Source organism: Aethina tumida, chromosome 2, assembly GCF_024364675.1.
Source record: "Aethina tumida isolate Nest 87 chromosome 2, icAetTumi1.1, whole genome shotgun sequence".
Taxonomy (NCBI): domain Eukaryota; kingdom Metazoa; phylum Arthropoda; class Insecta; order Coleoptera; family Nitidulidae; genus Aethina; species Aethina tumida.
Genome location: NC_065436.1, coordinates 31,716,868 through 31,731,309, shown reverse-complemented (window position 1 = coordinate 31,731,309; position 14,442 = coordinate 31,716,868). Strand labels below are relative to the sequence as shown.

The 14,442-nt window shown below is 34.1% G+C and overlaps 3 protein-coding genes and 1 non-coding gene across 6 annotated transcripts; all 4 read right to left on the bottom strand.

Annotated features, from left to right (window-relative positions):
* Positions 1-399: 399 nt before the first annotated feature.
* Positions 400-471, bottom strand: Trnah-gug (transfer RNA histidin (anticodon GUG)). The gene has a single exon. It is a non-coding gene; the product is annotated as a tRNA-His (tRNA).
* Positions 472-9,936: 9,465 nt separating this feature from the next.
* Positions 9,937-11,312, bottom strand: LOC126264536 (uncharacterized). The gene has a single exon (XM_049962938.1). It carries the CDS (start codon positions 11,014-11,016, stop codon positions 10,006-10,008), a length of 1,011 nt encoding a protein of 336 aa, XP_049818895.1. The 5' UTR covers positions 11,017-11,312; the 3' UTR covers positions 9,937-10,005.
* Positions 11,313-11,369: 57 nt separating this feature from the next.
* LOC126264537 (uncharacterized) lies at positions 11,370-12,669 on the bottom strand. Its single transcript, XM_049962939.1, has 2 exons — positions 12,554-12,669; positions 11,370-12,503 (listed from the first exon to the last, which is right to left on the bottom strand). The coding sequence occupies exon 2, from the start codon at positions 12,493-12,495 to the stop codon at positions 11,518-11,520; it is 978 nt and encodes a 325-aa protein (XP_049818896.1). The 5' UTR covers positions 12,496-12,503; positions 12,554-12,669; the 3' UTR covers positions 11,370-11,517.
* A 472-nt stretch (positions 12,670-13,141) lies between these two features.
* Positions 13,142-14,438, bottom strand: LOC126264565 (uncharacterized). Of its 3 annotated transcripts, XM_049963020.1 has the most exons (3): positions 14,301-14,438; positions 14,195-14,239; positions 13,142-14,150 (listed from the first exon to the last, which is right to left on the bottom strand). In XM_049963020.1, exon 3 carries the CDS (start codon positions 14,140-14,142, stop codon positions 13,210-13,212), a length of 933 nt encoding a protein of 310 aa, XP_049818977.1. In that variant the 5' UTR covers positions 14,143-14,150; positions 14,195-14,239; positions 14,301-14,438; the 3' UTR covers positions 13,142-13,209. The 3 variants fall into 3 exon arrangements, with proteins under 3 accessions (XP_049818977.1, XP_049818975.1, XP_049818978.1); XM_049963018.1 differs by having other exon boundaries at positions 13,142-14,239; XM_049963021.1 differs by lacking the exon at positions 14,195-14,239.
* Between the last annotated feature and the right edge of the window lie 4 nt (positions 14,439-14,442).

Below are 14,442 nucleotides of genomic sequence, written 5' to 3'. Positions count from 1 at the left end.
TCTAGAAATTAAATTTTACCATTAAAATATTTTTAATTAAAAGCAAATGATTTTTCAAGTCAATCTAGTTAAATATTATTAAATGTAGTAAATTTTACGTTCTATTACATTATTATTATAATTGATTTTCTATAATATGTTTATTTGTTTTTGAGATATTTGTTGTTTTCCAAAGTTTTTCGTACATGAAGTGACTAACTAACTGTGAAATTGAAATTTAAATTTGAGAGGCTTTAGAGAAAAAAATTATCTAAATTTTCTTCATTCTTTCTGACCTCAAATTTTGACTAGTCTTATAAATTACCTTATATTACATAATTCTGTCTAAAAAGTTTAAGAATGAAAAACATAATTTAAAACATAAAAAAAGTTTTGCCTCCCGTGACAATGTTTTCACATTGCCGTGACCAGGATTCGAACCTGGGTTACTACGGCCACAACGTAGGGTCCTAACCACTAGACGATCACGGCTATCGAGGCGATGTAAATTATTCTGCTAACCTAGTATATATTCTGCATTAACATATTGTTTTCGTAAAATTGGTTGCCTATTATTAGGTGTTAATAATTGAATACACCTATTTTTATTATTTTTAACATTTTTGTATATATATTATTTAAAAGCTTTTTTATACAATTTCTAAATATGCTATGAGCAAATTAAAGTTTCCAAATGTTAAATAAGAATTTCTAATTCAGCCACCATATAGTCCAGACATTTTTCCATGTGACTATTAATTTTTGTCATTGTTCACATTTTTACGTTTAACGGTTTAATTCGGGAAAATATTGAACTGTTCTTCAGTTCCAAGATTCTTGTACTTTTTCTCTTGCTTATAATTGTTAGAACATGGTAAGACAATTAATTATGATATGATGAATAATTTGTTAAATGAAAGTTATTTAAAAAAAAGTAGATGGACGTTAAAAGTTAAAAATATAAATTAGTTTTTAATAATTATATGAAGTTTATATTATATCTTGTCATAGCATTACTCAAAATTACTTTTTGTATTTTATCCCATTATTAGAATAGTTGCTGTGAACAAGTTGTATTGAACCCAAAATTTTCTAAGACTTATAATTCAACTCATTCAAACTTTTATATATAAGATATGAAATGAAAATCAATTAATTCAATTTTACTGCTCTCCAATAACATTGTGGGAAAGGGGAGCAATATCAGTGGAAATAAACATAATGAACAAAAAAACGTAGAGACGCCTTAATTCCGCGACCCATTGTTGACCCCCCTGTTTTCTGCGACATCTGAATTCGTCGCTCCTGATCTGATTAACAGAATCTTTTCATTCGGGACAAAGTGTACATTAGGGCAAATTTGCTTTTCGCGCTCTTTATGCTCTCAAAGTACCCATTTCGAGTTGACGGAAACCGATTTAAATAAGTTGTTTACTGGGAGGGGTGGGAGGTTGTAGGCGTCTTGTCGTTTTTTACGCAATTTTCACCGTAAAGCCGTTCTGGACTCCTTTTGAAGTCAAACACTCCAGTTTAATTTCGATTTTGATGGTTTCTTTTTTGCCGGTCCGTTTGTATACGGGTTGGCAATTTACGATTTTGCGCTCGGTAAATAGTATTTCCCTAATTTTATTTTATATCGCATGTTTCGGTATGACGTTGATAAAATATTACGTACCGGTAAGTGTAATTTAAATTTTGATATTAAATTTAAACCTTTGATATTAAATTTGAACCTTTTTGTATCAAACTGTGTATATTATTTCTTACAATGAAATTTATTTTTTTCTACATAGTATTTGAAACAACTTGAAAACTGGTGAGATATTTCAAAACCTTACGTAAAAATGTGTTTTTTAGTCAATATATCTATTAGGGGGACCGAAAAGTAATGTCGCTTTATTACATTAAATTAAAACGAATAAATTTTTAATACATTTATTTTTAATTAGTAATATAATCACCCTCGTTATAAACAACCGTTTGCCATCCAGTGTAAAAATTTTTAAAACCCGGATAAAAATCAATTGGTTTTTAAGTAAAAAATCTCGAGATGGAATTTTGGACCTAAATTTTAAAATTTTTGGGCACTAAGAAAATGTTGTAAGGATCGGAATAAATGGAAACCCTCGTCTTGAACAGTGTGGTCAACAATGCAATTGTGTGATGATGTATCATCTGTTGACAATCATCGGAAACACTTCGATTAAAGATTGGTTAACTTGATCCAATGGTTCCCAGTACAGGTCTTCATTAACAGTTTGTTCAAGTTTCAGCACTCCAAAGTGAACAATCCGGCCAGTATTCCCGTGGTGATTCATTTGGAGAGAACCACTACCTTTCGCGTTTTGGCTCTGAATGGCGCCGTTGAACCAATACGTTGCCTGTGATGAATCGTTTGGTTTTGTTCTCTTTGGACAGATTATAAGGGGTCTAAACACTTGCTCGAATCAACTGCTAATGTTCCTGGATGGTCGACCAAGACTGGTTAAGGGTGTTTGACAGTTCTTTAATTGTTTGACATGAATTTGCATCCACTTCTGCCATTAGCATGTCATTGTCTAATGTCGTTGGTCTTGAACTTGGCACTTTTGGCGTTTATGAACATTAAGCAATTGGATTGGCTTTTGGTCGCAACTATTGCGTTACTACTCTAGGGCAACTCTAAAAGTGTAGAATGCCGGATGTGCTCTTCTGGTGTTTCGTTGGTCATTACACTCCAAATTGCAAAAAAAGTTCAATATTGAATTATTCTATTTTTCACCATGATTAAAAAATATGAACATATGCGTGTCTACTGACCTGAGGCAAAAAGCAAAAGCCAGAAAAAGCTTTCGAGGGTCCAAAGCCGTTCGGGAAACCCGAAACGGGAGTTGCTTTTATATAAAATAGCCGCGAAACAGGCGACGGAGCAGTCCACAAATAATTTGGCCGTTCCGCGTCTCATATTTCTGGGTGTTATTTTTCGCAGATCGACGGAAAAGCCGCCCGTTCCCTTGTTCCATCCGATTGAACGACAACTGCCGCGCACTTATCTCTCTCAGATTCGCCGGCGAAAATTTATTTACGCTCAGACGACTTCCAATAGGAAAAATTGATGTTAAAAGGAAATGAAAGTGCATTATTTTCTTTTTTTTTTCTCCTCAAGGAGCCACACAAAACGAAAGCACTTGTACCAAAGCGATTTCGTTTTTAAGTTGGACGGGCTCCATTAACGATGGTTTACTTTACAATTTTTTTTTTTGGTCAAATTTATGTATGCGAATTGATTTAAATCGAGTCGAACGTGTTGAGGCAGATCTTACAGATGATTTTATTCGGTGCGGGTGTTTAAATTCTATTACACAAAACCGGTTGGTTCGTAATAATGTGAGCTGTTGAAATATGGAAAAGTCTCAACGAAATTGTGATTCTTTTGAGTGGTTTTAATTAAAATTCTCATTACAATTTTTCTCACAGATTCCGCAGAGAAAAAGTAAAAATCCCATGTTGAAGTTGGTGCCGCATTCTGAAGCGGCGATGGAGGTTTTCATCTCTTTTGAACGTCGTAAAATTACTTCCGATCAGGCGGTTACATTGGATTTACGCCGCGAAATTGAAATCGCAATATGTTGCCCAAACGATATTAGGTATATTGAATTCTATCACTCCGTTTGACGTTCGAATTATAAAGCGTTTACGTTATGAATTAGTGATTTGCATTGATAACGTTGTAGATTCAACAAGGAAAAGTATGGCGAAATGTATGTAGATAATTTGAATTATTTTAGAAATCAGAATATCAGTGCAAAAACATCAAAATAATTTTTAATTAACAATGTCATCTGCATAAATTAAACAAAATTGCATCAATAAGATAACTTCTAAACCAATAATAAAACTTATGTCACAAATTCCTTTTCTTCCCTTCCTTAATAAAACAAAATTAATCAAAATTAAAAAAAGTAGTAAAGTAAATTCTTCACTGAAAGCAGTTCAAATTTTGAGGCTGGTGGTTTCGAGTGTAAATTTGTCTTTGAACACGGTCTCATACGTGAAATACAGTTTGGTGAACATAGGGGCCACTGCATCCAAGAAATGTTATCATTTTGCGACGTCAAATTTAGAAGTTTACAAAAACGAAATCTGGTACAAATCCTTGAGTAAATCGTATAGTAATTGGTTGAATAACTATGTTCTATTGGGTTAAGATCTGGACTACAAGCTGGCCAAGCCATAACGTTAATCCCAACGTCAGCAAGATAATTTCGGGCAACATGGGCTGTATGTGGTCCTGTATTTGGACCTATAAAAGGGGCATATGATACGACATGTTCTTCTAGAGTGTCCAAAATGTAACGCACTATTTATCACCACCAAATAAGTGGATATATACGAAGTTACATTAAGCATATCTTTCATTTAACCGCCGAAACACACGAATGCGTCAAGATTTATCTGTAAACAGGCTCGTTCCCAATCCGCTTCTACCCAATTAACGTGCTCTTTAGCAAAATTTAGCGAGGTTCTGAAATTATCCACGGTTAAGGTCGGGCCTCTAGCAGGAACACAAGATTACAAAATATCTTCCCTAAGTCGTTGTCTAAGTCTTGGTCTTCTAGTATGATCAACAGCCTTCATGAGTGTTACTGTTGTAACTCCAACTTTCTTTCATTAAAATATTGGGAAGCTAACGGATCCAACCCCGCAACTTCAATCCTTCCCCAGGAAGATCTCGGATCTTCCTCAGATTGGTTCTTGCTCTTCCGAACTCAGTTGACAAGGGGCTGGCATTTTTGCCTTCTGGTTCAACACACCCATATATGTCCTGCATATATGCCCTTTGCCATTCATATACAGTAGGAAAAGCGTTTGACCAGTTTAAATTTAGAGAGAGAAATTATGTATCACAGAGACAGTAGTGGGAGACACTTTTCTTATTGTATAAGCTCTCATATATATGTCCCATTTGTGTTTTGTGTTTCAAAGTTAATACAAATAATGTATTGTTTACTTAAATAAAAAAATGATTTATGAAATTATAGTTAATATAGTACAAGTAGTATTTTTAAACTTTACTCTAGGAAAGGCAAATTATCCACTGATCCTAAGATGAGTGTAAATTTATTATAGCATCAACATTTCTAAGATTACCTTTGTTCTAATTAAGTTAATAAAGTAAAAGATTGAAGTGATTTAATTTTATAAGATTTTAACCTTTAGCAAAATGTTTTGTAGTTGATTAAGTTTTTACCGAATCCCGTTGTTGTTGAAAGCCAGCCTTGTTTACAAAATTGAGCCATTATAAAACTATCAAGCGCTCGTAAAGCATGTGAAATACAAACAAATTTGGTTGCTTTCTCGGTTGTGCGGACTGTTTTATTTCTCCAGTGATGAATTACCCCAAGTATTTATATTAAAACGATTATGTATATCACTAATAATACGCCCGTCCGTCCGAGGGGTAACATATAATTTATTTGGTATTCAACCAAACAAACATGCTGAAAACTTTATGGCGGCCAAGCACTGAAATACTTATGGCAAATGACTGTACATGAGAATAAAGCACGTCTTTTTTTCGTACTCCGAAAATATCCAGCAATAATAATTATAAATTGCTGGATTTATGGCGTTTATTTTCCAAAATTCTTGAAAATGTTCCACTAAAAAGTTAATCATTAATCAAAATAATTATAGACAATTGTAATTCCAATGGCTGAAAATTAATTTACAGTTATTTATTAGTTACAGTAGTGGCCATAATTATAGCATAACTTATTAAAATGTATTGAAATATGAGCTGTAGTACTTTAATTGGACTACAGTATATGTAATTTTTGTCCACTGTGTAATTGGTCAATTTAATTTTATTCTTAATGAACTGTGTACATTTTTCGTTGGACAAAATTATAGTAATTTTTTACTTTATGGTCTTTCATTGCTCTTTGTGAATTTAAATCGATTATTTACTAGCGGCCATTTGCTTATTTCAATTATTTAATTATTAGTCGAATTGACACTGTAATTGATATTGTATTTAATACAGTTGTTTTTTTAATTTATTCCTGTATCCAACATCGTTCCATAAAGCTAAAAATGCTGAGAGGTGTTTATTTACCGATACAAATTAAACAACAAATTGTAGAAAAGTTCCGAAGTGGTGAAAAATGGAGTAGAATTGCAGTCGTTTTAAATCTAAACAAATCAATCAATTCGAGGACGATTTCCAATATTACCTGAAGGAATACTGGAGGGATTTAGTAAAAGAGGTAGAAAACGCATAAATCAAGACCTAAACGAACTGTGTATCGGTGAGTATCATAAAACGAGGATCAAAAATAGCTTATCTCTATGGTAGAAGATCCTCAAAGAAGCTCCTCAATTCTGAAAACAATAGAGCACCGAGATTACTTATTCAAGAGTACACGTGAACTGGACAGATGGGGAATAAAAAACATTTTTGCTTTCCGATGAAAGTCGCTTCCAATTATTCAAATCTGATGGTATTTTATGGGAGGGGGAGACAAATTACTGAAAGATATTATCCCAAGTATACTAGACCTTTGGTGAAGCTTGTGGAGGGGGCGTTATGGTTTGGGGATGTTTTTCTGGGTTTTCTATGGGCCCGCTCGTTTATCGTGACACTCAGAAGTATCATATGTTTCCATTTGCCGAAGGTCACATGAGTTTAAGGTGGAACTTCCAGCACGATAACGATCCGAAACACACATCTAAGTAAGTTAAAGAATGGTTCGTTTTTCGAGGAGTAACTGTAATGTCTTCGCCAGCATAAAGCCCAGACCTCAATTCAATTGATCGAAGTTCAAAATCAATGGAAAAAAATATCGAAAGATTATATTGAAAAGCTACCGAAATCAATGAAAAAAGGTGTTTAAAAGTTTATAATATAATAAATAGATACTAAATAAAACTAAATGTGCATAAGGCTGTTTTATTTTATAGTTGCTCTATTTTGGCCTTTGAATTCGTTTCAAATATTACTAATAAACATTATATTGATGTATTGTTGTTATCATACATACTGACTGCATAACTGGAAATAATATGAAAATTTAGACGTACACATTTATCAAGACAAATGAACATGAAACATATTTGAGTTTAAATTTAATTTATAAAAAAATATGGTTCTGCTTAAGTTCAACATCTTTTAGAAAAAAAAAACTACAGAAAAGTTTGTTATACTCACAGTGAAACATGGTGGGGGTTCAATTACGGTGTGAGAATACTTCTAGTGTAGGCCCCTTTAGACTGGTTTATGTATAGGAATATATAATATATATGGAAGAAATGAAACTTTTAATGTTTCAACATGAAAACTATTCCAAACACATATCCAAAATTGTGACGGACTGGTTAACAGACCAAAACATTGATATTGTGTCTTGTCCGTCTCAATCTCCAGTATCAATCTTATAGAAAACATGGGTGTTATGTTTATAACTAAATTTGACATTTTACAAATTTAAATTAAATCATTACAGAAATACAAGAAACTTGAAGGAATATAGACTTGTCTTATATTCGGAAAATGGTCGAGTCTATGCTACAGAAATTATAAAACAAAAAGGATATTATGTAAAATGTTTTATGGAAAATTAAATAACACAGATTTAATCATCAAAAATCTCTTTAAGAGTTAAAGTTGTCCAGCTCAATTTAACATTTTTTAAAATAGGAATGTAGTAACTTTTATAGTACTATATAAAACAATATTAGTAAATTAATTTTATTTTAACTGTTCAAATTAAATAAAAGAGTTATTAGAAAGAGAAAGAGATTTAACTGTTAATGAAATATAGTTCATTGACAGTTTAATTTAACCTGAAAAAATAACACTATCTAAAAATGCATTCCTATTGATTAACTTTAACAAATTCTGGCTGTTCTGCTATTGAAGCTAATTTTTTTTCTTTATACTTTTCATATCCACTTGTGCATCAGGAATGTGCTTCTTCTAGGTGGCGAACTCATATCCGACCACCCTGCAAAAAATGTAACAGGTGTCCAAATTTTAAATTTCATTCCCTAAAATCATTCCTTGAGCTCGCCCCGTTCTCCGAATCCTCTCGGGCGGAAATTAGTTTTATTTCCAAGGTAGCAGACGTAATTAGACCTGTAAATTTATCAAAGTGCCAATTTGAGCGAAGTTTTAGCTTGAATCAAGAACGAATTAACTCCGTAAATTATAACCGGGAACGAAAACGAATGTTTCCTCTGATCCGTTTCGCCACTTGATATCCGTTAATTGCGTTTCATTGCTAATTAGCTCGCCAACAACGATAGTTTTGACCGCAACACCTGAAATCCACCCAATTATACGCACCGCTCATTATTACCGTTTTGATTATTATAAATGCGGCGTGTTAATTAAACACGGTTAAAAGTTTAAAATGCAGATTAATATTTGTCCTGCATGGAAAGAGTAACATGTGTGCGGGATCGGTCCGCCGCGAATTCGATATGGTTTGTTAATGGAGGATTGTATGTCGTATCGCGTGAACCCATTTGTTTATGTTGCGTTCCAAATTATGATTCACGACATCTGTTCGAGAGGATCCGTCAATACGGAGCGTGGAACTGGAAAATGTGTAAAGGAAAATAAAGATTTGAATTTCGCAACGACCCAAAGGGAAACGTATTTGATAAGACAAGTTTCTGAGGTATGAGCAGACATTCGTTGATATTATTAAAACGTACAAAAATCAGTTCCTGCCAAATGGTGCAAAGCCATAATTTTCCATAAATTGTTCGAAGGGCCCATTTTCTTTTAATGACCCCATTAGCGCACACGTCGTGCTCATTAGGCCACAGATTCGCCTGACATTGATTTAATTATTGGACTTTTTTTCGCAAACAGCGGACGCAATTAACGCAGAACGATTATTGAATCGTCGTCGGATACATGTAGGTATGCCAGCCGTGCTGTATGACAGTTTAATCTAATTACAACGCTGATTAATCTCGTGGACGTATGTTTAGAATATAATTAGCCCCCATCAATATCTGCACTTTGAAGCGTTCACCATTTCAATTTGCAGGACCGAACCGGATGATTTTTGTTTGAGAAAGTACATGTCGTAATTGCAGAGGTTCAGTATTGATAAATTAGTTGTCATGGCTTACTAAATATAACTATCAACCATTCAAAAATGATTTCTCAGTTGTGACACATGTTCTTCCCTAATCAAAATCGAATTGTTCTAAATCAGACCACCACCGTCAATCGGTACCCATAATTCCGGAACAATAACAAACTAATTAGCAGAATCTGCACTCGCATATGCGTGTTTGTTCGGAGCGAATGTTGTTGAGGCCACTCATGAATCATGGACGAAATTGCTCGATAATATGATTACACATGTCGCTCATGTGAGGGCCTGAAATTACGGCTGTGGTCGAGGCACAAGCCGGTATGCCGGATCCGGTAACGGCCCTCCATTAACAAACGGCCCTAAATATGGAAACACTCAAAACGTAAATTTGACCAGTTCGGATTGCAACACAGTTGGGGTGACAAGTGACGTTTAATAAAAACAATTCAGTTACTTTTTAGTAGTTTAATATTTACTTATTAAAACATTTAGTCACAGTAAAAAAATAACCTTAGATTTTGTCTTCTATTTCATATAAGTTCCTCCAGATCTCCAAAGAATAGCCATTAGTTTTTACTAAGACCTTGACCAACGCATTACTTTTATACTTATACTTCTTGATAGTCCTTCTATCGTCACCAATTTTTATACTCTTAATACGCCTCTCTTCTTTTGTGTAAGAAGGAGTTAACGCCAACATCGTCAGTCTGTTTGAATTAGTATACGTACTTACACAAAATTTTATTTAGCCTTGACCAGTGCTTTAAGGAACAAACTCTTTTTTTCCCTGGACTCATCAAAAAAGTAATTTCAAATTGCAACACAATTGGGGTGACAAGGAACATTTAATAAAACAATTCAGTTATTTCTTAGTATTTTAATGCAACAAAGAATACATTTATTAATACATTCAGTTAAAGTAACAAAAAATTTAGTTGTTGTCTCCTTTTTCGTCAGTAGCACACAAGTTTGCCCAGAACTCCCTGTATTTAGAGGGAATTTCCAAATAGTAGCCAATACTATCGCAATTAGATTTTAATAAGATCTTGATCAACACATCATTCTTCCACTTCTTAGCAATGGTGGTCCTCCTATGGTCGCCAATTTTAATAGTTTTAGACTTGAGACGATAGAAATTAGCCAGACGATGTATAATACATCTCTCCTCTTTTGTGTAAGAGGGACTTAAGACCAACACCGTCAGCCTGTTTGAATGAAGATACTCATACAAAATTTTATTTAGCTTTGACCAGTGCTTAAAGGAACTGACTTTGACATCACTTTTCTTTTCCTTGGAGTCATCCAGACCAAGCTTTTCCATCATATACCTTACTCGTCCCATAACCTCGTTTTCCTGATTGAAAGCCTTCCTTTCATCTAAATTGTTTATATAATCCAGAGAAATTTCTTCGTAATTTTCTTTATTTATGATTGTAAAGCATTCCTCTTTTAGTTTGGCAATCGTCATATTTGCTAAATGTAGTCTTATAGAAGTCATTTGACGTCTGTCGTAGTCGGTTTCAGCCATAAGCTCATTTTCGATGTATAACTGGTAACTACCATTTGCGACGTGGAATCTCATTTTATAATCAGCAACAACCAATGCCGTGTTCAAATACGTAAAAGTCGGACTACTTTTTTTGCCCACTAGAACGAGTTTTCCAATTGGTGAACAAGTTTCCTTAATATGTTTAAGGAATTTTTCAATCTTCACGTCAGCATCACCAATCATGTCTGAAATGAAGGGTTCGGATTTATTTACCATTGAATTTGGTCCAATTTTGTTGTTGGTTGTTGGTTTATACAATACGTCCTTTCCCTCACATACGTCAGTTTTGACCGAAATGGAAAAATTTTCTTGCGGCTTCACAGCTTCTTCATCATCTAACGTAATTGTATTTGTGATGGAGTTCTGTTTGATTTGTTTTGATTGGTAACTCATTTTCTCTCTTAATTACTTTGTGTCTTCACAATGTATGGCAGAAATTGTTACTGTATTGGCAACTGAAGTATGTGTGATAAAACGGCAAATGTCACTTACGTTGACATGTCCTAATATACTGCAGACAATATTATAGGTTATAAAAAGGAAAGAGAAAGATATACCAATCGAAAAGCGTTTGATCCAACTGACTTTTGAGAGGAATAGAGACAGAAAAGTCTGCAAATTTGATTCGTTGTGGGAGACTTTTACTCCCTCTATCGTGCATGATATCGTAGAAGTTGGGAAAAATTCAGAAAAGAACGATCATTATTTAATACTAATTTTTATTGGATCAAGTTACATAAATGAGTTTCATTAAAATTAACTTACATTAAAAAACACTTGGTGTAATTGATTCAGCATTCTCATTTGGATTTAAATTTAAATTAAACAGGGGACAATCAAATACTGACTAAACTAATTAACCACTTAAATAACACAAATATTTCCTACACCTATCTAAGAATTTTCATTTGGATTAAAAATCTGAGACCATAGGTTTGCAAAATTTGGCGGAATAATCAATCGGTACACTGTCCTCTCGCAATTACTTCTAAGCAAAATTCTAACGAGAGCTTCCCGCGAATGATGTTTGTATACTTTGGTTTTCGTCTGAATACCGGAGCCAACGTCTTCACATCTTAGTTTCAATTCCTTTGAAATGTTATGTATTGATCGTCTTTCAGCCGATGTAAAATCAGAATCAAAACACAAAAGTGATAGACTATCAGAATAAACAAAGTCTTTTATAGTGTCTTCGATATTATCCATAAGTATTTTGTTGTGGGAATTTCCACCCCAAGTTTCACGTGCAATGATTTTGATGAAATTTTCCGGCCTTGTGGGGTATACCCAGTCGGTGTGTTTAGGGTCTTCGGCTTTTTCGATGTCCTTGGCCGTTACACATTCGTACAATACCGTCTGCATAATTATGAAACATTCATTTTGGAGTAGCTCAAATGCTGCATCCACCAGCGGTTTAATGAACACGGTATAGTTGGCGTTGTAGGTTTCAACCGCGAGATTATTATCAACATACATTTCATACTTTCTACCTCGGGCTATGAACATCAATTTGTGATTAGCTTTGGAGACGCAATCCATGAACAATTCCAGCGCTGTTTGGTTTTCCTGACCCTTGAAGATCATTCCACCAAGTACTGATCGTCTGTCTCTCACTTCTTCCAGAAAATCATCCACTTTTTTCTCCAATTCGTCATAGGGTGGTTGATACATCGTTTCTGTATGGTCATCTGGTAGTAACGATTTAAGAACATTTTCGCCTAACTGTGTACGGGGGGTGTACGGCATGATTTCATATTCCGACCTAATGCCTGGTCCACCTGTGTACCTGCAGTGTAGCTTAATCGTGTTTGGCCCTTCTCTGGCTCTTGAGAAATCGATGAGATCAATCACCTCCTCTTCTTGTTCTTCCATCAGAATTACTGAAATTATAATGCTAATCATTTGGCTCGTTAGTATTTGATTAACTTACTCTAAACCGTGCACTGCTTTTGATATTTAATAGTTTGATGAATTTCAAAAGGTTCAGGAGTTCCTTTCGAACAAACTTCAGAAACCAGAATGACAACCAAAATGACAACTGAAAATAGGCAGTAGTAAGTAAAAATGTCAAAAATCAACAATGTATGATAAAAACTATTGTTATATAAATTTGGGGACAGGACAATTATTAATTATTGACAGAATTCATTCCAATATAAATGATGTGGTTTCTATGATATTTTAAAATATATAAAATTAAAATACTTTTTCTCTTATACTTATTGGCAACGTCTTAATTCAATTTTAGCAGGCAGGAAACATTATCTTTTCAATGCTCATTTTATTACCAACCTTGTCATTGCAAAGTGACACGACTAGCATAGAAACTGAAACAACTGTTTAAAGATATTTATTTTTATTGAAACTATTTTCAAATATATGTATTGTTAAAACTAACTTTACGTAAATTTTGTTTTAAATTACAGAACATTTCCTATAATTAAGTAAACATTCTAATTTGGATAAAAAATTCAGATCAATGATCCATAGTGTAGGGATAATCAAACATATATTGCGTTACTTAACGTATTTATTTATGGTTTATATAATTAATGAATTAAATAATATAAAATTTCCTATAACTACTTAAGCAGGCTCATTTGGATTAATAATTTCAGACCAATGGTTCAAAAACTGTGGTGGGATAACCAAACGGTACACAGTCTTCTCACATTTACTTCTAAGCAAAATTCTAACGAGATCCTCCCTCGAATAATGTTTGAACACTTTGGTTCTCATCTCAATTCCAGTGCCAACGTCTTGACATTTTAGTTTCAATTCTTTTGAAATGTTATGTATTGATCGTCTTTCAGCCGTTGTAAAATCAGTATCAAAACACAAAAGTGATAGACTATCAGAATAAGCGAAACGTTTTATAATGTTTTCGATGTTGGACATTAGAATTTTGTTATGGGAATTTCCACCCCAGGTTTCCCGTACAACGATTTCTATGAACACCTCTGGCTTTGTAGTGTAAACCCAGTTTTGGTGGTTGGGGTCTTCAGCCTTTGCGATGTCCTCCTCCGTTATGGATTCGTACAACACCGTTTGCATAATGATGAAACATTCGTTTTGAAGTATGTCGAAAGCTGCATCCACCAGCGGTTTGATGAATATATTAAAGTTGACGTTGTAGGTTTCAACCACTAGATTATCATCAACGAACAACTGATACCTTCTACCTCGGGCTACGAACGATAATCTGTGATTGCCTTTGGAGATGCAATCCATGAACAACTCTAACGGCGTTTGATTTTCGTTACCCTTGAAGATCATTCCACCAAGTGACGATTGTCGCTCTTTCACTTGTCCCAGAAAAGCCACCACCTTATTCTCCAATTCGTCACAGGGTGGTTGATAAATTGTTTCTGGGTGATCATCTGGTTGTAACGACTTAAAAACATTTTCTCCTATCAAGGTACGGGGTGTGTACCTGCAAGGTAGCTCAGTCGTGTTTGGACTTTGTCTGGTTCTTGAGAAATCGATGAGATCGATGACCTCTTCTTCTGGTACTTGCATCAGGAATACTAAAATAATGTTAATTTGGTGTGTTATTAATTTATTAGCTTACCTAAAATGGCGCCTTAGAATACAGTTTTTTGTGCCTTTAACAGTTCTAAGGAAAACAACCTATCGCTTAAGATGTGGCCAAACAATTTTTGAATTATAAAACACACCTGTGGCTTTTTCTTAAAACTGTTTTCTTTTGAAATCTGTAATAAATGTTTCGTTTTGTTTTGGAAATTGCGTCAAGGATTATTTTAAATAGTTTGATGACCTTCAAGAGGTTCTGGACCTCCTTCCAAAGAAATTACTGAA

Excerpts from the sequence above, each read along its gene's own strand:
- LOC126264536 (XM_049962938.1), bottom strand. The coding sequence starts at position 11,016 with ATGAGTTACCAATCAAAACAAATCAAACAGAACTCCATCACAAATACA.
- LOC126264537 (XM_049962939.1), bottom strand. The coding sequence starts at position 12,495 with ATGGAAGAACAAGAAGAGGAGGTGATTGATCTCATCGATTTCTCAAGA.
- LOC126264565 (XM_049963018.1), bottom strand. The coding sequence starts at position 14,142 with ATGCAAGTACCAGAAGAAGAGGTCATCGATCTCATCGATTTCTCAAGA.